Source organism: Amblyraja radiata, chromosome 2 (assembly GCF_010909765.2).
Source record: "Amblyraja radiata isolate CabotCenter1 chromosome 2, sAmbRad1.1.pri, whole genome shotgun sequence".
Classification (NCBI taxonomy): Eukaryota; Metazoa; Chordata; class Chondrichthyes; order Rajiformes; family Rajidae; genus Amblyraja; species Amblyraja radiata.
Window position 1 is genome coordinate 29698137 of NC_045957.1, and position 23514 is coordinate 29721650.

A 23514-nucleotide genomic window follows, 5' to 3' on the forward strand; every position below is an offset into this window, starting at 1 on the left:
GTGGAATGAGCTTCCAGTGAAGGTGGTGGAGGCAGGTTCGATTTTATCATTTAAAAATAAATTGGATAGTTATATGGACGGGAAAGGAATGGAGGGTTATGGTCTGAGTGCAGGTAGATGGGACTAGGGGAGAATACATGTTCGGCACGGACTAGAAGGGCCGAGATGGCCAGTTTCCGTGCTGTAATTGTTATATGGTTATGTGCAGCCAGAAGGCACTCACTCCGCCGTGGGGCTGCCACTGCACTGCCTCCCGCAACCGGTCTTCTATCTGGCCTTCTGTGTCGACTATGACTCCCTCCTCTCCAGTCCTCGGGGCTAGCGGAGGCCAGGCTCAGCAGCTTCCCTCTCCGGGCGGGTTCCCGCTCGGTTCCACGGCGGGCGACCCGTGTCGGGTACGGCCGCGGCTCACTGGGATCATTCTGCGCTCGCTCTCGCCCAAGGCAGGAATTCAAGTCCTGCCTTGTCTGATGAGAAAGTTAAATACAAACAAAATTATGAAATTAAAACTAGTGTATTAACAATGGTGATATTTTAATGAGCAGAGTTCATCGTGCATGAAGAGAATGCAATAGTCCATAAGCAATTATGGATTCAAGGGGAATTAGGAGTGGGGAATAATCTCTGGCCCTCCCTACAATGGCCACATCCCATTGTTGACTAAAACAACCTCTGCCTTTCATAAATTCATAAGCCAAAGGAGCAGAATTAGCCCATGTGGCCCAATTAGTCTACTTCACCATTCAATCATGCCTGATCTATCTTTCCCTTTCAACACCAATCTCCTGCCTTCTCCACGTAAACTTTGATGCCCTTACTAATCAAGAATCTGTCAATCTCCCCTTTAAAAATACCCATTGACTTGGCCTTCACAAAGATTCTTCACCCTCTGACTAAAGAAATTCCTCTCATCTCCATTCTTAAATCCTTTTATGTTGAAGCTGTGCCCTCTGCTGGTAGACTCCCCCACTAGTGGAAACAATGGCATTAGGTGTCGCACATTTGAGATTGAACTGTCATAAAGTCCTGCAGATACGGTAGGATTATGTCCTGTTAGTTTTTCCCATACTGTCTTTTTGAACGTAATTTTAATACGTTTTTCCTCTGACCATAAGACATGGGAGGAGAATTGGGACATCCGGCCCACTGAGTCTTCTCTGCAATTGGATCATGTCTGATCTATATTTCCCACTCAACCCCAATATCCTAACTTCTCCCTGTAGCCTTTGAAGTCAAGAAACTGTCGATCGCCACTTTAAAAATACTCAATGACCTGGCCTCCACACAGATTCACCATTGACTTTCTTTAGCTCCCTCCTTGTAGAAACCATGCATTGTTCTATTCACAGTTAGCTGGTGAATGCTTTCCATCAAATAGCTGGGGGGAAAAAAATCATTAGTAATATTTGGCCAAAAACTGCATTTTCCTGGTTTGATCTGTGCGATGCTTTAATTTCAGGATTCTCTTGAAGGAACGTTATGTTGATACATCCAGGATTGGTGTTTTTGGGCAGGTAATATTGCAATCATCAAAGTTTTTATCTCTTTACCAAAATTCTTACGAGCTCCTGGATGTTCAATGCTGCAATGGTTCAGATGTGCTTTTATTATCACATGTGCGCACCGTGAAATTCTTTCCTTACAAACAGTCCGGTAGAGAATGACCATACCCAGGCATATTCCCGATTAGCAATTGTGCAGAAGTACTCCACTGACCGCATGTAAGAGGCGCCATTTTCAAAGTCCAGTCCATGCTCTAGTTGTTATGAGTGTTGTCCAGTCCAGGCATGCCCCAGGTTGTTGCTGACCTCCATCCATTGCCTTTCCTGGACGCGACGTCCCTCTCCCCGCCCATCCACCTTTGTGCCCTGGAGGTGCCTCCCGCAGTCGACCATGGGGGCGCATTAGGCCAGACCCTGGTTCCCTCCTCTTCTACTGACCTCACTCCTTGCCCGTTGCGTCCGTCATCATCGCCGGCTCCAACCTTCTGGTCTCTGGTCTTCAGGGAACAAGCGGCAGTGGCTCATGTTTTTTTCCTCTCTTCTTTGGTAATGCAATCCCCTTCTGCTCATGACGCAGCACTAGCACACATGCTAACAGCCCTGGGTCAAAGCAACCAGGATGTCGGAACTGGGAAATCTTGCATTTCAACAGCAATATCCTATCATTGTCTCCCAACCCCTTAATAGACATTGAAGCACTTTGAATATGGTCACTGGAGTAATGAAAGAAAATGGCAGCCTTCCATGCCACGGACCGCGGGGTCCTAAGAGTAGGTGACTGGCTCTGCGGCTCCCCCTGTAGCCCGCTGCCCTCAGGGACCTACAACCTGTTGCAGACACTCTGCTTCCACCACCCCCCATAGGCAGAGTGTCCCAGATTGCATCTACCCATGCATCCTTTGAACTTTCTAGATTCATTCTCAGATTCTGTCTAAATCTTTTAATAGTCATAGAGTACAATGGGACAATGGCTCCTTTATACCACCTGTACATAGATACAGTGAATTTTCTGTCATGGAGTCGTGCAGTGTGAAAACAGGCCCTTCAGCCCAACTTGCCCACGCCGACCAACATGCCCCTTCTGAACTAGTCCCATCTGCCTGTGTTTGGCCCAAATCCCTCTGAACCTGACCTATCCATGTACCTGTCTAAATACTTCTTAAACATTGCGTTACCACCTGCCGCAAATACCTCCTCCGGCAGCTCATTCCATACACCCTTTGTCTAAAAATGTTGCCGCTCGGGTTCCTATTAAATCTTTCCCCCCTCACATTAAACCTCTGTCCTCTGGTGCTTGACTCCCCTACTCTGGGCAAACGGTTCTGTATGTTTACCCGATCTATTCATCTCATGGTTTTGTGCTCCTCTATAAGATCACCCCTCATCCTCCTGCGCTGATGAATAAAGTCTTAGCTGGCTCAGCTTTACCCAATACCTATACCCTTTACCTCTAGGCACCTCTAATATGGAAAAAAGGTACCTACAATCAACCTTTCTATGTCCCTCATAATGTTGTGCAGTTCAGCTCCCCCTCCGATTCCTCAGATCCAAGGATAGCAAACCCAGACTACGCTGTCTCTGTGAGTCAGACTATAAAGCAAGGTTTATATCAGGGAATTAGAGGCAGCTGTAATAAGGATAATGCAGTAGTCTCTGATCTATATAGTGTCTGAGCAAAAAAAATTAACAGTGAAAGTGTAGATGACAAATTTATGAAATGTTTACAGCAGCTTTTCAAGCCTGGTCCAAGAGCAGTTCAGTTTAGACCTAATAGTGATAAATGGGTAATTTTATCGAAGAGACATCATAACATGACAGAATTTGATATGGAAATTGGAAGTGATTTAGTTCAATCCAAATTCAGGCTTTCAAGTATAAGCATAGACATAGCAAGCTAGGAATATATGAGCGAAAATAGTGCTGCAGGATAGGGGCAGCACGGTGGCGCAGTGGTAGAGTTGCTGCTTTACAGCACCAGAAACCCAGGTTCGATCCTGACTACAGGTGCTGTCTGTACGAAGTTTGGACGTTCTCTGTGTGACCACGTGGGTTTTCTTCGGGTGCTCCGGTCTCCTCCCACATTCCAAGGACATACAGGTTTACAGGTGAATTGACTTTGGTAAAATTACAAAATTGTTCCTAGTGTGCAGGATTGGGCTAGTGTAAGGGGATCTCTGGTAGGCACGGACTTGATGGGCCAAAGGGCCCATACTGTATCTCTAAGATCTAAAGGGATGACAGATGGCACAATGGGCTAAGTGTTCGGCTGGCAACCGGAAGGTAGCCGGTTCGAATCCCGCTTGGAGTGCATACTGTCGTTGTGTCCTTGGGCAAGACACTTCACCCACCTTTGCCTGTGTGTGAATGTGTGTGAGTGATTGGTGGTGGTCGGAGGGGCCGTAGGCGCAGATTGGCAGCCACGCTTCCGTCAGTCTGCCCCAGGGCAGCTGTGGCTACAGAAGTAGCTTACCACCACCGAGTATGACTGAGGAGTGAATGAATAATGCGATGTAAAGCGCCTTGAGTAAAGGCGCTATATAAATCCCATCCATTATTATTATTATTAAAGTCTAAAGAAATTAACAGATACCGTTATGGCAGAGGCTCTTCTTTAGACTGGGGTATGAGGCGTGAGTTGAATATGTTGGGAACAGTATGAGAAGACTTAGTGCAGAAGCAATATTAAATATTTAAGGAATGAAAGTAAATTAATTTGCAACAATACACATTCCTATTAGGTGCACAGGCCCAGCAGGTATGATGGACCAACCACAGACCCGCCCGGTAAGAAAGGTTGGCCAAACATCTAAAATAAGTTGAAGATAGTATTAGTTTTAAGGAAAAACATTCAGAATATTTCAGAATTCATGAAAGGAGCGCCAAATATTTGCTAAACATGGTGAATGTTGAATACAAGAGTAATCCAATGACAGGAAACAAGTTGTATATGTTTTGATGCGTAGTCAAGAAGAAATAGATTAACAAAAGTTTAATGCAGGATCCTCACAGACTGAAACTGAAGAAACTAAGAACAAGAGAGGCTGCAGATGCTGGATTTGGGTCAAACCTGGGTAACTGGGACTAGCTTAGACGGGCATTTTAGGTGTCATGAAGGAATTGGGATGGAGGGCCTCTATCCGCACTGCATGACTCTATGACTCAAGGAGACTATTGCAGTTTTGGTTTTTACACTGGAATATTGTTTAGAAGGCTGGTCTGCCAACGATGAAGGATATGCTCGCAATGGAGAAAGTAAATGAACAGATTGATTCCTGACATGAGTTGATTGCCCTTGTGAGGAAAGTGGCGGCACAGTGATGCAGCGGTAGAGCTGCTGCCTTACAGCACAAGAGACCCAGGTTCTTCCTGACTTTGGGTGCTGACTGTAAGGAATTTGTACATTCTCCCTGTGACTGTGTGTGTTTTCTCCAGTTGCTCCAGTCTCCTCCCTAATTTCCATGATGTACATGTTTGTAGGTTAATTGGCTTTGGTAAAATTGTAAATTGTCCCTAGTGTGTAGGATAGAACTAGTCTATGGCTGGTTGGCACGGGCTTGGTGGGCCAAAGGGCCTGTTTCTGCGCTGTATCTCTAAAGTCCTTCCTTAAGCAGACTTTACCTGTAGTCTCTGGAGTTTAGATCAATAAAAGGGATTAACATTTAAAATTTAAAATTTCCATTGACTTTTCATTCCATTTCCATTTCCATTCCTTCTGTGGCAAACAAATCCACAGATTCACCACCCTCTGATTAAAGAAATTCCCCCTCATCTCCTTCCTAAAAGAACGTCCTTTAATTCTGAAGCTATGACCTCTAGACTTAGACTCTCCCACTAGTGGAAACATCTTCTCCACATCCACCCTATCCAGGCCTTTCACCATTCGGTAAGTTTCAATGAGATCCCACATCATTCTTCTAAACTCCAGCCGTCAAACGCTCATCATATGTTAACCCAATCATTCTTGTAAACCTCCTCTGGTCCTCTGGATGATGTTGGCCATGATGTGTGATGATGATGATGTGGGATGAAGTGATGTCCAGAATCAGGGCCCAAGGAACAAATCAAAGGGAAAGCTTTTCAGGACATCTTCAGCTTCATCTGACAGAGTGAAAATATCACCACTATTCCAGTGATGTGTCAGTGGGCAGAATTAACTGGTAAATGAGGGAATTATGTTTTTGATTATTGATGTACAATTGAAGTACTGACACAGTCACCGTGTGAAAGATTAATTTCTAATTGCTCTCTGCAGGCATACGGTGGTTATCTGACTTTGATGCTACTCACAACAGAAAAAGACTTGGACAAAAAAGATGCCTTATTCAAGTGCGGAGTTGCACTTTCACCAATAACAGACTTTAAACTGTACGGTAAGAATCAACGTACTGAATCTCTTGACATTGTCCACCTGAATCACTCACCCTTACTCACCTCATACTACGTTTAATTTTGTTTAGATTACTTTTGTTTAGATTACTTTTGTTTAGATTATATTTGTTTAGATTAGTTTAGTTTAATTTAGTTTAGTTTAGTTTAGATTAGAGGCTCAGAGTGGAAACAGGCCCTTCGGCCCACCGAGTCTGCACCGACCATCGATCAATCCTACATACGTTCTATGTAATCCTAGTTTCGCATCTTATACACTCGGGACAATTTACAATAGATCAGCCACAATTAAATGGTGGAGCAGACTCGATGGTCTAATTCTGCTCTTTAGTCTCTTGAACTTATGAACTTCGGCAACAGTGGCTCTTGTTCAAAAAAAAGTAAGCAGAGGAAATAGTTCAAATCAGTAAAAGTATGAAAGAAACTAAATGGAATGAAAACCAATTGTGGATGAACTACTGGCCCCGGCTGTTCACTGTCTATATGAACAATAATGTTAAGCTTGTTGGCAGTGTGAGATGTGAAGAGGATGCAAAGAGGTTGCAGGGGTACATAGACAGCCTACATGAATGGGCAAATGGAATATAATGTTAAAAGTGTAGATTTAGCCACTCTTGGTAGAAATGAAAGAGGAACATTTTTTTAAATGGCGAGTGATTGAAAGTATGATCAGGAGTGCTTTTGTGTCCTTGTACATGAATCACCATAAGGTAATGAGCAGCAGCACAAGCAATTGGGAAATTGGATATTGGCCTTTAATACAAAAAGTGTAGAATGCAGATATTAGGATATCAAACTGTAATTATACAGTGCCCAGGAGGATCCAGCACCTGAAATATTATGTAGAAACAAGGAACTGCAGATGCTGATTTACACAAAAGGACACAACATACTGCAATAACACAGCGGGTCAGGCAGCATCTGAGGAGAACATGGATAGATGACCTTTTCAAATTGGGACCCTTCTTCATACTGATTGTGGTAGTGGAGAGAAGAGGGTGGGGCAAAGCCTGGCAAGTGACAGGTGGATAGAGGTGAGGGGAATTTAAAATGGCAGATGATTGGACAAAAGGCCAAGGATGAAAAGACAAAGAGTGCAAGATAAGGAAATAAGGATTGTGAGTCTGTGGAATTCTCTGCCTCAGACTCAGGTGGAGGCCGGTTCTCTGGATACTTTCAAGAGAGAGCTAGATAGGGCTTTTAAAGATAGTGGAGTCAGGGGATATGGGGAGAAGGCAGGAACGGGGTACTGATTGGGGATGTTCAGCCATGATCACATTGAATGGCGGTATTGGCTCGAAGGGCCGAATGGCCTACTCCTCCACCTATTATCTATTGTCTATTGTCTATTGAAGAGCTGCAAAATGCAATGCTAGATTATTTTTTTAAGGAGGACTAGAATATTTTAAAAAATAGGAATGTAATGCTGTGGCTTTAAGGCATTGGTCAGACCGTATTTGGAGTATTGTGAGCAGTTTTAGGCCCCGTATCTGAGGAAGGATGTGCTGATGTTGGAGAGAGTCCAGATGAGGTTTACAGGAATGATCCCAGGAATGATTGGGTTTTTATTTGATAAACATTTGACGGCACTGGGCCGTCAGGAGTTTAGAAAGATGAGGGGGAACCTCACTGAAACTTATCAAAAACTGAAAGGCCTGGACAGAGTGGATGTGGAGAAGATGTTTCCATCAGTAGGAGAGTGGAGGGCTAGAGGCCATAGCCTCAGAATAAAAGGACGTACCTTTAGAAAGGAGATGAGGAGAAAATTCTTTAAAGTAGTGAATCGACTCTCTTTGTGCATCTAAACTGTTGTCTCTTTCTTCACAGCATCTGCATTCTCGGAACGATATCTGGGCATGCTCAGCAAAACAGAACAAGGTTATGGGGTAAGTCCAAAGAAAAGTGGTGTACTGCCTTGACCAACATGAATTAACATTATTAAAAACAGACGAGTAGAAACTCTGTTATTTAAATGGATGGAAGAAAGGTGATGGGGTCTTTCGCACAGCTAAATGACAATTGACGATGTTTCCCAGACAATCCACCTTACCCAGGTACAGACCCAAGATGATTTTCATGTGTAGAATTTTTTTTAAATTTCAGGTAATTAGTTACAGTTTAGAGATACAGCATGGAAACAGACCCTTTACGCCACCGTGTTCAATCCAACCATCGATCCCCCATTCACACTAGTTCTATGTTACTCCACTTTCTCATCCTCTCTCTACACAACAGGGTCAATTTACAGTGTCCAATTAGCCTACAAACACGCACGTCTTTTGGATGTGGGAGTAAACCGGAGCGCCCGGAGGAAACCCACGTGATCATGTGCAAACATACTTCACACACAGACAGCACCCATGGTCATTAGACAATCTCCAAATACAACATGACAAAGCCGGTGCTGGAAAACTCAGAAATGTAATTGAAACCACGTGAAGCTATCAAGAAGGGTTGACAGAGAGGGTAGTGAGCTAACATTTCAGGTCAGTGGTCTCACACAACCAAAAAAATAAGCACTATGTTGGAGTAACGCAGCAGGTCAGGCAGCATCTGTGGAGACCATGGATAGGTGATGTTGCGGGTCAGGACCCTTCTTCAGGCTGATTGTAAGGGGGGCAAGGGTGGGGTGGAGGATAAGACCACGATAAATCAGGGCCGGAAACAGATGACCTCAGGCAGAGTGGTTCCCTGACAAGCTAATTGTGGGCTAGGGAATGGTGATCCCAAGAGGGATACATTGTTGCCTATTGTGGAATAGGTAGATGGACTTTCAATGGAGAAAGGGAGGGCAAGGGTGTAGGAGGGAGTGTTTGTATAAGCCACAGACCCTGACCAAGAATTAGCCTATCGGAGAACCACCCTGCCCGAGTTATAGATATTGGCCCTGATTTGTCCCGGTCTTTTCTTGCTTCCAGTTCAGCCCCCGCACCTTGTTTCAGTCTGAAGGAGGGCCCCGAAACAAAACATCACTCATCCATTTTCTTCGAAGAAGCTGCCTGACCCGCTGAATTACTCCAGCGTTTTGTATCTATCTTTTGTGGAAAACCAGCATCTGCAGTTCCTTTTTATTACAAAGGAAATGCAATGCTCCCTCATTAACCTTAATATATTAGCCTCATGCTAAATCTTTGTTCCTTTTTGTTATTGGTATTTCGGTATCCAAAGTTGTATTAAATTATACAATTAAAAGGTCACCCTACTTATTCTATTAATTCCGGTTCTAGACCTACCCCCTTAGTCTGGTTTAGTTAAACACTAAGTCAAAGTCTGGTTCCAAAATCTTACTTTATTGAAGAAAAAACTGCAGGGACGGTTGCCGATCCATTCACACAAGACAACAATATCTCGTGCGAACAGAACAGAAGTTACAATCACCCAATGAATTACACACCCTCTTATACCCTTCCAAACTAAGGGCGTGACATTACTTGGGGGAGGCAACCCCTACAAACTAATAACACATATCGATCACATTATACAGTTATTGACCGTTCCCTAACCCAATTACAAAGTACCCCATTACAATGTTTCTACAGAAGCTTCTGGAAGGAAGTCAATTAACTAGGTAATGCAACATTTTCCCAGGTAGTATGAACAATTCAAATTAGGCTCCACACTTCAGTCAATCATCAAACAGCAGCACAAACACCTTGCAACATTATTAACAATACCTTTTCACACCCCCTTCTATAACCAGCCCCACTATGCATTTGCAGACCTTCTTAGCTCTTTCTGCAAACCCTCATACAATTTAACAAAGGACATCTGGACCTCTCCTTATCATCAACTTCTAACTGGGGTCCAGACTCCTTGGAGCCATGACTCTCAAGCTCTCAACTGCCGAAAAGTCAAATAACAGACATGTCTGCGATTGTCGGGGGGCGCGACTTGTCTGCGACTGTTCCAGACCCCCGCGTCCATCACATCACTGGCTGGTGGAGACGGGAGGGTGGGGGTCATTTTCCCACACAAACCGTTATTTGACTTTTCGGCAGAGCGGCATTCGGTTAGATGGCTTGTAGGCGATGCAGCCTTTCGGTTAGGTGGCGTTTTGGCAGAGCGGCCATTCGGTGAGTTTGCTTTTAGGCGACGCAGTCTATCGGTTAGTTGGCTTTAAGGCGTCCCGCCCTTTCAGTTCGTTGCTGTTTTGGCTTCGTATGATTTTGGTTCGTTGCTGTTTTGGCTTCGTATGCTTTCGTTTTTATTGGCGTTTCGGCTTCGTTTCCATTTGGCTATTTGGCTTCGACTCCTTTGCTTCGGCTTCTCGTCCTTCGACGCCACATCCGCACACGTCAGTAAACATCTTGCTAAACATAGGCTAATTGCGAATGGTATGTTAGCTTTCATAGCAAAAGGATTTGAGTATAGGAGCAGGGAGGTTCTACTGCAGTTGTACAGGGTCTTGGTGAGACCACACCTGGAGTATTGCGTACAGTTTTGGTCTCCAAATCTGAGGAAGGACATTATTGCCATAGAGGGAGTGCAGAGAAGGTTCACCAGACTGATTCCTGGGATGTCAGGACTGTCTTATGAAGAAAGACTGGATAGACTTGGTTTATACTCTCTAGAATTTAGGAGATTGAGAGGGGATCTTATAGAAACTTACAAAATTCTTAAGGGGTTGGACAGGGTAGATGCAGGAAGATTGCTCCCGATGTTGGGTAAGTCCAGGACAAGGGGTCACAGCTTAAGGATAAGGGGGAAATCCTTTAAAACCGAGATGAGAAGAACTTTTTTTACACAGAGAGTGGTGAATCTCTGGAACTCCCTGCCACAGAGGGTAGTCGAGGCCAGTTCATTGGCTATATTTAAGAGGGAGTTAGATGTGGCCCTTGTGGCTAAGGGGATCAGAGGGTATGGAGAGAAGGCAGGTACGGGATACTGAGTTGGATGATCAGCCATGATCATATTGAATGGCGGTGCAGGCTCGAAGGGCCGAATGGCCTACTCCTGCACCTAATTTCTATGTTTCTATGTTTCTATGTTTCTATGTTTCTAATTATACTTAAATGCAAGAGTGTAGGAAGAGTAGATTACACTGAGGCAGTACACGTGTCTCCACATTCCTGGCACCTTTTTATATGATTCAAATCCAAAGTTTTTATTCCTTAACTTGGCCATCTTAAGGTCTGTTGTCCTGGTGGCGACTCTGGGTCAGAGACAGCCTGGCCAAGGTCTGTTGTCCACTGTTTTATCACTTATTATTCTGTTTGTCTTAAGCATTAATTAAAATGTTCAAAGACAACAAGAAGTGCAAATTAATAATATAACCATTTGTAACAACAAATGTACAATTCACTTAAAAACCTCACAGTGTTGGAGTAACTCAGCGGGTGTGGCAGCATCTCCAGAGAACATGGATAGGTGACGTTCAGGTCAGGACTCTTCTTCAGGCTGTTTGCTGATTGATTGCCATCCTTCTGAAGAACGGTCCCGTCCTGAAAAGTCACCTATCCATATTCTCCAGAGATGCTGCCTGGCCCGCTGTGCTACTCCAGCACTTTGTGTCCTTTTGTGTAAACCAGCATCTGCAGTTCCTTAAACATTTCCTCACTGAAAAAGCTTTAGTGTTTGAACCTGAATGCATTGCATTGCTTTAATCTGTGTAAAAGGCAATACTTTTAAAACTGCTTGAAACTTTCATTATTATTCATGAATGCTCAATGTTATTTGGACCCAACAAGATTCTTGTTCCTTAATGCACAGGTATCAGAAGTTCCATATCGAGTGCTAAGGCTAAGAGAGGAAGATCTATTGTTAATCCACGGGACTGCAGATGGTAAGTATGTGACCAAGCATGTACCACATCTTCTCCGTGAAGCTCCCATGTCGGGTATTGTGCAGGAGGTATCTTGAGGCATCAGGAGGCACTGAGTTGCTGCCTTACTGCACCAGAGACCCAGGTTCGATCCTGACTACAGATGCTATCTGTACGGAGTTTGTACGTTCTCCCTGTGACCGCGTGGGTTTTCCCCCTGGGTGCTCGGGTTTTCTCCCACACTCCAAAGACGTAGAGGTTTGTAGGTTAATTGGCTTTGGTAAAGATTGTAAATTGTCCGAAGTGCGTAGGATAGTGCCAGCATCCAGGGATCGCTGGTCGGCGTGGACTCGGTAGGCCAAAGGGCCTGTTTCTACGCTGTATCTCTAAACAAAGCTAAACTAATGATCAATCTGCACTGTGCCATTCTCAGCTGATGTGGGCGTAGTTTCTCCTGTTTCTGTAGAAGAAAGCCATTCAGCCCATCTGGTTGATGTGGGCTCGCAGAGCAATCCAATTCCCCCATTAATTTTCCCTCTAACCCTTTCTCCCCACATTCTTATCAACTCCCTACAAATTCCACTTAACACTGGGGGCAATTAGTTTAGTTTAGAGATTTTTAGTTTAGAAATGGAGTGAGGAAACAGGCCCTCCAGCCCACCGAGTCCACGCCGACCAGCAATCCCTGCACACTAACACCATCCTACATACTACACAATTTACAATTTTTCCGAAGCCAATTAACCGACAAACCTGTATATCTTTGGCGTGTGGGAGGAAACCGGAGATCCCAGAGAAACCCCACGTTGGGGAGAATGTACAAACTCTGTACAGACAGCACCCGTAGTCATTAACCACGCAATTTGCTTGTCTTTGGGGTGTGGGAGGGAAATGGTCACAAGAGAGAACGTGCAAATTCCACACAGACAGCACCGGAGGTCAGGATTGAACCTGAGTTGCTGGAATTCTGAGGCAGTAACTCTACTAGAAGTGCCACTGCAAACTCTGTGCTGGGAAATGTGATCAATCAGGATAGCTGTTTTCACTGAATGGCTTCTTATTGTGCTGTGAATGTCTGTGGTCCCATATAAACCGCCAATGTTACCATGATTCTTAGGAGGGAGGGACACTCCGATCAGGGCAGTTTAGGTAGGATAAGCCTATACCTGTTGGAGTTCAGACCAAAACACTAAATGCAGGAGGAACTCAGTGGGTCAGACAGCATCTGCAGAGGGAATGGTCAGGCGATGTATTGCGATGGGATCCTTTTTAATACTGATTGCAGTAGGGGGTAGAAACATGGATAGATAAGCAGGGGGGGGGGGGGGTACGACAAAGCATGGTGAGTGATAGGTGGATACAGGTGAAGGGGGGGGGGGGTTGGCAGATGGGTGGAGTTAATGACAAAGGATTGAAGTGAAAAGGAGATGATGGGAGATGAGATGAGTGTGGAAAGGAAAGGGAAGGACTAAGGAGATGATCCTGGGTTGGGGTGGTGGGGGAAGGGCATAGGAGAGCGAGAGGGGGTAGGTGGAGTATTACTTGAAATTGGACAATTCAATGTTCATACTGTTGGGTTGTAAGCTAGCCTAGCAAAATATAAGGTGCTGTTCCTCCAGTTTGTGTGTGGCCTCACTCTGTCAATGGTGGAGGCCCAGGACAGAAAGATCAGTGTGGGAATGTGAAGTAGGGTCAAAACTGGGAGATCCAGTAGGCCTTGACGGACCAAGCGCAAGTGTTTAGCAGAACGGTTGCCGAGTCTACACTTGGTCTCACCGATATGCAGGGGCCGCATCCAGGTCATCAGATGCAGTGGATGAGGTTAGAGGAGGTGCATGTGAACATCTGTTTCACCTGGATGGACTGTAGAGGTCGCCGGATGAAGGAGAGAGAGGTGGTATAGGGACAGGTGTTACGTCTCCTGCGGTTGCAGGGGAACGGATGGTTTGGGTGGGAAGGGATGAGTGAAACAAGGAGATGCGGAGGGAGCGGTCTCTATGAGAGACGGGAAGGGGCAGAGATGGGGTGACGTGATCGGTGGTGGGATCACGTTGGAGGTGAAGGAAATGTCGGAGAATTATGTATTGGAATTGGAGGCTGGATGGGTGATCCTTGTTCCATCTGGCGGGAGGAAGGGGAGCTAGAGCAGAACCATGGGACACAGAGGAGACAAGGTTGAGGGATCCATGTATGACAGCAGTCAAGGGTGAGGGATTCATCTATGACCACGTCTATTAAAGAAAGAGGATATCGTCTCGGCCATAACCGAGGGAATATTCTTGGCTCTCCTTTTGCTGCTGAAAGTTTGCAAACATTTTCCGTGTGGATCTCCCCTGATCCTTCTCATTTTGAATGCTGAAACCCATGCTGTGTCCCTCCTCTCCTCCTATTCTCTTCCTATTCAGAGTTTGTGTTTCCCTTTTTACCTCATCGTTGTCTCTTTCTTTTTCAGAAACTGTCCACTTCCAGCACACGGCAGACCTAATAACCCACTTAATCAATGCAAAGGCTAACTATTCTTTGCAGGTATTTGATGATTTACAGAATGGGTGCGTGTATTTAAAGGGGGATGCAGTCCCTTCTCAGGCTTCCAGCGGTGGGTTTAGATCCCCCTCCATTCCCCAGCCTGTAGATCATTGAGTCCGTAACACGACCACTACCGCCCTGTAGAGTAGAAGAGACTGAAACTGTTCCCCTTGGAGTAGAGAAGGCTGGATGAAGGTTTGATAGAGATGTGGAGAACCCTCAGTGTTTGCCTGCAGTAAACGATGAGAAAGATTTTCAGTGTTGGAAGATGCAGAAAGACAATGATATATATACCAATGAGGCCAATCTTTTTTTTTCCATCACCAAATGGTTAGTCTTTGGATTGCATGATCGGATCAGTGAAAATGGAGTAAAAAATAACCATTAAGGTTAACCATTATTATTGCTTCAGGAAATAATAGAGGTGGAACATAGAACAGTACATCAAAGAACAGGCCCTTCGGCCCACAAAGTCCATGCCGAACATGCTGCCAAGACCACATTTATTTGCCAGCACATAGCCCTTATATCTCCATTCCCTGCATATGCCTATCCAAAAGTCTGCTAAACGCCACTAACATATTTGCTTCAACCACCACCCCTGGCAGCGCGCTCCAGGCACTCACCACCCTCTATGTTAAAATTTGCCCCGTACATCCTTTAAACTTTGCCCTTCTCAACATAGAGTTATGCCCTCTAGATTTCTCCCCAACATGTGCGTTTCATCATTTTATATACTTCTATCAGGTCTCCCTGCAATCTCCGGCGTTCCAGAGAAAACATTCCAAGTCTGTCCAACCTCTGCCTGTAGCTAATATTCCTGAATCTGGGCATCATTCAAGTAAACTTCCTCTGCACCCTTCCCAAAGCCTCCACATCCTCCCTATAATGGGGCGATCAGAACTGTACACTACACTCCAAATGGGGCCTAACCAACATCCCATAATACATTGTTATGAGGTACAAGAGGTTGAGTGGGTCTATTTATAATGCTGTTTGATGCCGTCTCAGTGGGAATAATGGCCTCCTCCTGTCTTTTAGCTCGATGATTCCCCACTCATTCCAGCAGGAATTATCATGCTGCCCAACGGTCTTTTCAATGGAATCACTGCACAAATATTCCGCTGATCATCAGGCTGACTTCTCCTCTGCAACTTGAACCCATTACCTTGCCTAGAACAGTCCCATTTCTCCGTGTTCTTCTGCCTTTAGAGCTTACCCGAATTTCCTTTCTTCCTGCTCTGCCTTAACATGAAGAAATCCCTTGCCAAACCTCTCTGCCTTGCTACCCCCACCACCTTGAGTCATGTCTTAATACCTGTTGCTTTAACCAAGTAGCTCACCTGGCCGAGACACAAAGTGCTGGTGTAACTCAACGGGTCATTTCTGGAGAAAAGGAATAGGTGATGTTTAGGGTCTGAAGAAAGGTTTTGACCCAAAATATCAGCAATTTCTTTTCTCTAGAGATGCTGCCTGATCAGCTGAGTTATTCCAGCATTTTGTGTCTTTCCTCGGTGTAAACCAGCATCTGCAGTTCTTTGCTACACATTTTGTCTAGCTCATCTGGACTAATACTTCCTCAGGCAATTTAGTTCAGTGTTAATTTTTTTGCTGTTAAAAAAGGCTAAGATGGCAGGCCAAATCCTGTTACAACATGTTAAATAGGCTAAAAGCTGTCAAACGACTACCTCAGTTGGCCCTGATGGTGTTGAAGCCCAAACAAACATGGCACCGGAGAGTGGCGACTCTTTGTGTGTTCTTCCCAGAGGAAGATCTTCTATCACCTGATACAATCACCCCACTCTATCCTTTTAAATGCCTTCCCTACCTGTAAATCTAGCCTGAGTTTTGACTTGATTGTGTTTATGCATCGTTTTAAGGTCATGTGATAGGAGCAGAATTAGGCCATTCTGCCCATCGTCTACTCCGCCATTATCTACCTCTCCCTCCTAAACCCATTCTCCTGCCTTCTCCTCATAACCCCTGACACCCCCTGATAGTATTATCTGCATTCTGCATCTTCCCTTTGCTCAATCTATTTGACTTGTTGAGTATGGTATATACGAGCTGTTTGGATAGCATACAACACAAAGCTTTTCACTGTATCTCGGCACAATGGTAATAATAAACCTAAACTTAAATCTAAACCTATCTCTGGCGTGTTTGGATAACATGCATAACAAAGCTGATCACTTACCATCTCGGTAGACATGACCATAATAGAACATGGAACAGCACAGCACATGAACAGGCCCCTTTGGCCCACTATATCTGTGCTGAACATGATACCAAGTCTGAAGAAGGGTTTCGGCTCGAAACGTTGCCTATCTCCTTCGCTCCATAGACACTGCTGCACCCGCTGAGTTTCTCCAGCATTTTTGTCTACCTATAATACCAAGACCAACTTTGATCTGCCTGCACATACTCCATACCCCTCAATTTCCTTCATATATCCACGTGCCTATCCAAAAGTCTCCTAAATGCCACTAACACATCTGCCTCCTCCACCACCCCTGGCAGTGAGTTCCAGGCACCCACCATGCTCTGTGAAAAATAAAACAACCCCGCACATCATCTATCCTTTATCCAGTATCTCTACACCGTGGATGACTTAATTGTAATTATGTATAGTCTTCCTGCTGACTGGATAGCCCACAACAAAAAAGCATTTCACTGTACCATACTTGATTAGTACGAGTGTCATGGGTTATGGGGAGAAGGCAGGAGAATGGGGTTGAGAGGGAAAGACAGATCAGCCATGATTGAATGGCAGAGTAGACTTGATGGGCTGAATGGCCTCATTCTGCTTCTAGAACTTATGAACCTTGATACACGTGACAATAAACTACTGTATGCCCTCTGGTATTTGATATCTGTACCCCGGGGGAAGAAAAAAAAGTTCTGACTGTCTAGCCTATCTGCGCCCCTCATCATTTTACAAACCTAAATGTTTGCCCGAATACATCTCATGTTATTTACTCTCTCTTGCAGATATACCCGGACGAGGGTCACTTCATGGAGAAAGCATCAGTCAAACAGCACCTGCACAAGTCCATTGTTCGGTTCTTTGAGAAATGCTTTAGTGCCCCTGACAAGGCCCCGTTAAAAACAGAAGTGGAGGAGGAAGAGGATGATTAGACTTTTTGAGCTGGGTGCCAAGCACAAGACATCTCTTTTATAGATACGACTGATTTTTGTTTTTTTTCCGATACAGTGTTATGTTAGCATGTTTCAGAGACTGAGAGCAGCTTCACTGGTGTCACCGCTTTGCCATAGGAAGAGGCTCCAGAATAAGATCCAAAGTTGGCGTTGTCGACTGTAGCAGAGCGACTGATGTCCCCCCAACATCCCGACAACAACCCCACCCACCCACCCCTACCGAGTGGTGTCAACTCCTGCGCTCCCTTGAGACTGGACGCAAGGGAAATAAAATGCCCTCAAAGGATGGCTGAGGTGAGAAGTCTAACAGGGCAACAACATTACAGTGAACGACTTGTCAGATACAACCAGACATCAGCAACAATGAACTCCACGCCCGGTTCACATCGACAGACGGTCTTGATATCCGTGGCAAATAGCACAACGGCATCAGAGTGATTCAACTTGCAGGGGGACCTTCACTATTTGTATCTCATGTTCACAAGTCGTCGGAGCAGAATTAGGTTGTTGGGCCCATTGGGTCCACTCCGGGTCTACCACTTCCAAGTGTCCAGCTCCCCCTCCCCCACATCCGGCCAGTGTTATCCTCAGCAATCCAAGCTGAAGGCTGACACATCACCTCCGCCGCCCCTCCTGCCCGATTGTGCCAACCACTCCTCTCGCCCGTACGTTGCCTCAGTGCCCATCTCCAAGGGATTGGCCAGGCCACCCACCACCTCCATCCACGAGGTAGACCATCTCCATTACGGCCAACAGCGGGAAGGTTCTGCTGATAATTCCAATGCTCTGAACCTTCTGGTGATCTGAGCCCCACCCCGATGGCCTCAATGAACTAAACTCCCTCTTTCTTCCATCACGGTTGCTCTCCTGTTCATTTTCATGGAAGCTCCATTTCGACCTGTCTCAGCAGTAACGATGAAACCCAGCTCCAGCTCTCGGTCGTCGAATCGTTTGCTCTTTACTTCAATGAATGTATATCCCAGTTGCCGACGATAACATGACAGAGTTCTCAATGTACGTATTTCTGTGTCTGTTTTTCTAATGGTCATCAGTGCATGGCAGTGCAGCACTTCATCCATGCACTGTTGCAGAGTGCTTGCTTTAAGTGTGCCGTGGGAAGTGGACAAGTCTGATTTCTTTGCACAGTGACTTTTGAATTGCTTTCTCCCCCTTTGCACTTTTTCGCTGGCTTGCAGATCATTTTCCGGTGACATTTCTTTAATCCTCTGAGCACCACGGTCTTTACCTATTAATCACACTGCAGAAACTTAACAGCTCATTCAACAGCTCTGTTGATCCTGTGAAGCTAAGATGCCGGCAATCAGAGGGTAAATTGCGACCAGTTCTCAGAAGTGATTTGCTACTGTAAAATACAATTTGGTGTTGAATATTATATGACCAAGCAAGATGAACAACAGTATCCAAAGTGTTCATAAGTGTTCTTTAAAACAAAAGAAAATAGCATCCGAATGTCTCTCTTATAAGCTTTAATGATTCTGTAATACATTGCGATTTTGTTTTAAAAAGACATAAAATTGGACATCATACAAACCTTGAAGCCTACACCATCTGACTATTCGTGATGCCTAACTATGCTCCACCTGTACCCCTCTGCTCCTTTCCATTCCACACACTGGTTAAACATGGTAATTAGATTTGCCTCCACTATCCTCTCCAGAAACTAATTTAAAATATTCACCACCCTCTGTGTGAAAAGCTTATTTCTCACAGTGTCTTTAACTTGCTCCCCTCACATTTTAAATCCGTGCCCACTGGCACTGAACTCTCCTGTCCTTGCAGAATAATTCTGGTTTCCTACACAAAAAGACACAAAGTGCTAGTGTATCTCGGTAGGTCAAGCAACATCTCTGGAGAACATGGATAGATTTAGTTTAGTTTATTGCCACGTGTATCGAAGTACAGGGAAAAGCTTTTTGTTGCGTGCTATCCAGTCAGCAGAAAGACTATACCTGATTACAATTGAGCCGTCCACAATGTAATGTTTAGGTTGGAGACCTGTCTGAAGAAGGGTCTCGACGTGAAATGTCACCAATCCATGTTCTTCAGCGATGCTGCCAGACCTGCTGAGTTACTCCAGTGATCTGTGTTCTTTTGTGTATTAACCAGCTCTTTGTTTCTACAATCAGATTTTCTATATCATCTGCACCTGTCATAATTTTATAAATCTCTGTAATGTAAACTTGCAACCTCTTACATTCCAGTTAGAATTGACCCAGCCTCTCTCCTCATAACTGCAGCCTTCCTTTCCGAGCAACATTCTGGAGAATCTCTTCTGCATGTTCTCTATTGTTGCCAAATCCTTCCCGTGTTGTGTATTTACACAATACTCTAAGTTCGCCGCGGTCTAAGCAACGCTTTGTACAATACCAACGTGACATCCCCACTCAACGCCTCAACCAAGGCAGGCAAACATACCAAATGTCTTGGAGGAACTTAAAGCAATTTGTTTTGTGATCAAGATTTGTGATCGTGATCACGTTTCGTGATTCCAGCATTTGCAGCCTCCTACAATACAAAATCCCCACCCTATCATCACGTTCGACACGCTATGTACTTGCACCCCAGGGAATCTACACACAATGTTCGTAGGGTCTTGATGGTATTGTTAACTTTTTTTTAGATACCCTGAAATTAAACAGGTGGGGAAAAGGGATTGCAGCATCTTGACAGCAATTTATTACTCAGAGGATTAAAAATGCAGATATTTCCTTTAAAATCACTTCATTGGATGTTTTGAGTATTTTGCCCATTGATGTCATCAGTGCCTAATTTTGCAAATTTGCTCAGCTTCCAGGGAGATTTTTTTCCTCTAAGCTCTCTCGTTTTTGAAGATTAATAAAGATATTGGTATAAATTTACCATGAACAGCAGGTAGACTTATCTGGAGATAGGTTTGGTTAGGAATAATAACAATGTGCATAAACATTGAGAAGAGCAGTGAAGATTTTAAAGGCTAAGATGTCACTATTCTGGGAACATTGCAAATACTGGGCTTGTATTCTTTCGAGTTTCATAGTTCAAGGAGTGAACTGGTTGGTGTGTTCAGAGATCTCCTCTGTTGGGAGTGAGGGGATCGGAGAAGCTGTAAAGTTAGAGCCAGGATCGATGTAGGCAAACAAAACTCCAAGGATCTGATGCTGACTGACTGTAAGGATGATAGAACAGGATCAACCAGTGCCTTCGAAAGGGAATTGGATAGGCACAAGGCAGGCATGTTAACTTATAACTTACACTGATTCCAAAGGAGGCTGGTTGGCCCATCAGATCCATGCTAGCTCTCAGCAGGGTGGGCACAGTGGCACAGCGGCAGAGTTGCTGCCTTACAGCAGCAGAGACCCTGGTTCGATCCTGACTATGGGTGCTGTCTGTACGGAGTTTTCACCTTCTCCCTGTGACCTGTGTGGATTTTGTCTGGGATCTCTGGTTTCCTCCTATACTGCAAAGACGTGCAGGATTGTAGGCTAATTGACCCGGTACAATTGTAAATTATCCCTAGAGTGTGTAGGATAGTGTAAATGTATGGGGATTGCTGGTCGGCGTGGACTCGGTAGGCCTGTTTCCACACAGTGTCTCCAAACTAAACTAAAACTAAGAGTTATCCCATTCTCCATCTCCATTATCCCTATATCCCTGCAACTTATTCCACTCAAATGTGCTCATAAACTTTCCTTTCGATTATTCTTGCCGTTAGCCCACACTGAGGATAATTTGGAGTGGCGGCTAACCTACTAACGTGTCTTTGGGATGTGGGAGGAAACCCGAGTACCTGGGAGAGAGTATTATCTCCATAGAGTCATAGCCATGTGGAAACAGGCCCATCGGCCCAACCTGCCCATGCTGACCAACCTGTCCATTTACACTGGCCCATACCCCTCTAAACCTGTCATATTCGTGTGGCTGTCTAAATGTTTCTTAAACGTGCTTCCAAATGGAACGTCAAATAGAAACAAGGTCTCTGGAGCCCAGAGGCAGCGGCACTAACTGTTGCAACTTTACACTGCCCAAATAAAGAGAAAGAACAGGGCAATATGACTCAATAGAGCCCTTGGATTTCATTGTCCAAATGAACAACTGGCCCATACCAATCTATGTTTCTGTGTGTGGGTGTTACCACATCATTGTACTCATCCCTAAATTTGGTTTGATTTAGATATACAGCCAGGAAACAGGCCCTTCGGTCCACCGAGTCCGCACCGACCAGCGATCCCCGCACACTAACACTTGTCCTACACTCACACATTTACACCAAGCCAATTAACCTACAAACCTTAACGTCTTTGGATTGTGGGAGATCATACACGCAGGTCACGGGAAAACTTACAAACTGCGTTCAGACAAGCACCCATTGTCAGGATTGAAGCAGGGTCTCTGGTGCAGTGAGGCAGAAGCTCTATCGATGTGCCACTGTCATTGTTGTCTTGTTCCATTGACCATATCTGTGATATAACTGCAACCACTGGACGATATTCTTAGAGGTACTCAGCGTTCAAAGACAAGTTTCTGCCCCACTCCTTTAAGTTGAAACTAGACCCCATCCAATCCCAACTCCTCTCCCCTTTCAGAAACCTTTCAGTAACAGAATGTTATGGGCACATGCGAACAGCCCTCACTGTCAATACTATATGGGCCCTGCACGCAGCTCCCTCCAAACCTGCTGAGTTTTAAATCCCTGTTTTCAGTGACTCCTCCCTTATGGTATTTACCTACTTCTTAAGCCAATGTCGGCCTCGACAAACCGTGCCCCCAAAACCTAGCCGCAGGTCCTGAATACACCCTGTGGGAACCCCCCCCCCCCTTGGATTGCTCTTGATCAACCCCCTACCCCAGTTCTAAATCTCACCACTCTTGTTTGTGGCATCCAAGGTCATCTTTCTCCAGTGTGGTGACTCAGGATGTGTGTGGGACAAAGAAGAAGATGGAGCCAGACTATCAAAGTGCTAACTAAAAAATCCATTGCAGTCCTATTGTTACCATCAAGTTACCATCGGACTATCAGCCCTGTGCTATAATGTTATAGTTCAGTCACACTCACATTAGAAGCCCATGTTAGTAAACCTTGCTGTCTAATTATCAATATCTCTACTATAGATGCATTTATGCCATTGCTTTAAACATCTCATTTTCATCAATGCTCTGTATGTAAAACTGTCTCACTGTACTTGAGTGAGTTGAAGATATCATTTCCTACCAAACTTACTAAATAAACGATATTAAATCCTGAGATCCCTCAATTTGTGGGACTGGCTTGTATTTATTTCTGCCAAAGGTTTCATGTTGCAGCTGAGGGTTGCCGAGGGCAACTCAACCAAATCTGGCTCTTCGGAGTTTATGTCAATGTCCAAGACCCTTACCAACCTGGAAAAATAAAAACACTCAAACCACCCCCTTGGACCAGCCCAGGTACTAGATGCAGCAGCTGCCCTTATACCTCCTCCCTCGACTCCATCCACGCACCCCGATAGTACTTCCAGGTGAGACAGAGGTTCACATGTACCTCCTCTACCCTCACCTACTGCATCCGCTATTCCCGGTTTGGTCTCCTGTACATCGGCGAGACCAAGAATAGACTCGCCGACCATTGTGCTGAACAGTCTGCCGAAGCCTGCTGGATCTCCCAGATGCCAACCATTTGAACTGTGCTTCATATTCCCATACTGACCTTTCTATCCTGGGGCTCTTCCATTGCCAGAATGATGCCACATGCAAATTGGAGGAACAACGCCTCATATTTCGCTTGGGTAGCTTACAACCCAGCGGTATGAGCGTTGAACTCTCTAATTTCAGGTAACTTCCACATGCACTCCCCTCCCTCCTACCTTGCTTCCACCACCCCTCTCCCCCCTCCTCCCACCACTTAAAGTCAATAACCAGTTCCACATGTCACAACGATGTATTTATCTTGGGATCACACCATCCATAGACAACTATCAGCCTCTCAGGGAACCTCCTGCCTGAGGTCATCTGAGGTCATCTGGTTCCCCCCCCCAACACCCGCCTCACAATCACTCGGGAGAAGGATCCCGACCCATAACTTCACCTATCCATGTATTCCAGACCCACTGAGTTACTGCAGCACTTTGTGTCTATCTTTGGAAAAATAAAATACTGATGATGCTTATAATGCCCCTGTCCCACTTAAGAAACCTGAACGGAAACCTC

General features: G+C 45.0%; 1 protein-coding gene across 5 annotated transcripts in view; it reads left to right on the top strand.

Moving 5' to 3' along the window:
- The window catches only part of dpp6 (dipeptidyl peptidase like 6), a 1023588-nt gene extending 1001002 nt beyond the window's left edge, over positions 1 to 22586 (top strand). For all 5 annotated transcript variants that reach the window (XM_033044183.1, XM_033044163.1, XM_033044144.1 and 2 more), the window contains exons 21-26: positions 1460 to 1514; positions 5755 to 5872; positions 7716 to 7774; positions 11598 to 11670; positions 14102 to 14175; positions 17167 to 22586. In XM_033044183.1, the coding sequence (XP_032900074.1) occupies positions 1460 to 1514; positions 5755 to 5872; positions 7716 to 7774; positions 11598 to 11670; positions 14102 to 14175; positions 17167 to 17313 (526 nt within the window). In that variant the 3' untranslated portion in view covers positions 17314 to 22586. The remainder of the gene's footprint in view (positions 1 to 1459; positions 1515 to 5754; positions 5873 to 7715; positions 7775 to 11597; positions 11671 to 14101; positions 14176 to 17166) is intronic.
- The last annotated feature ends 928 nt before the right edge of the window (positions 22587 to 23514 follow it).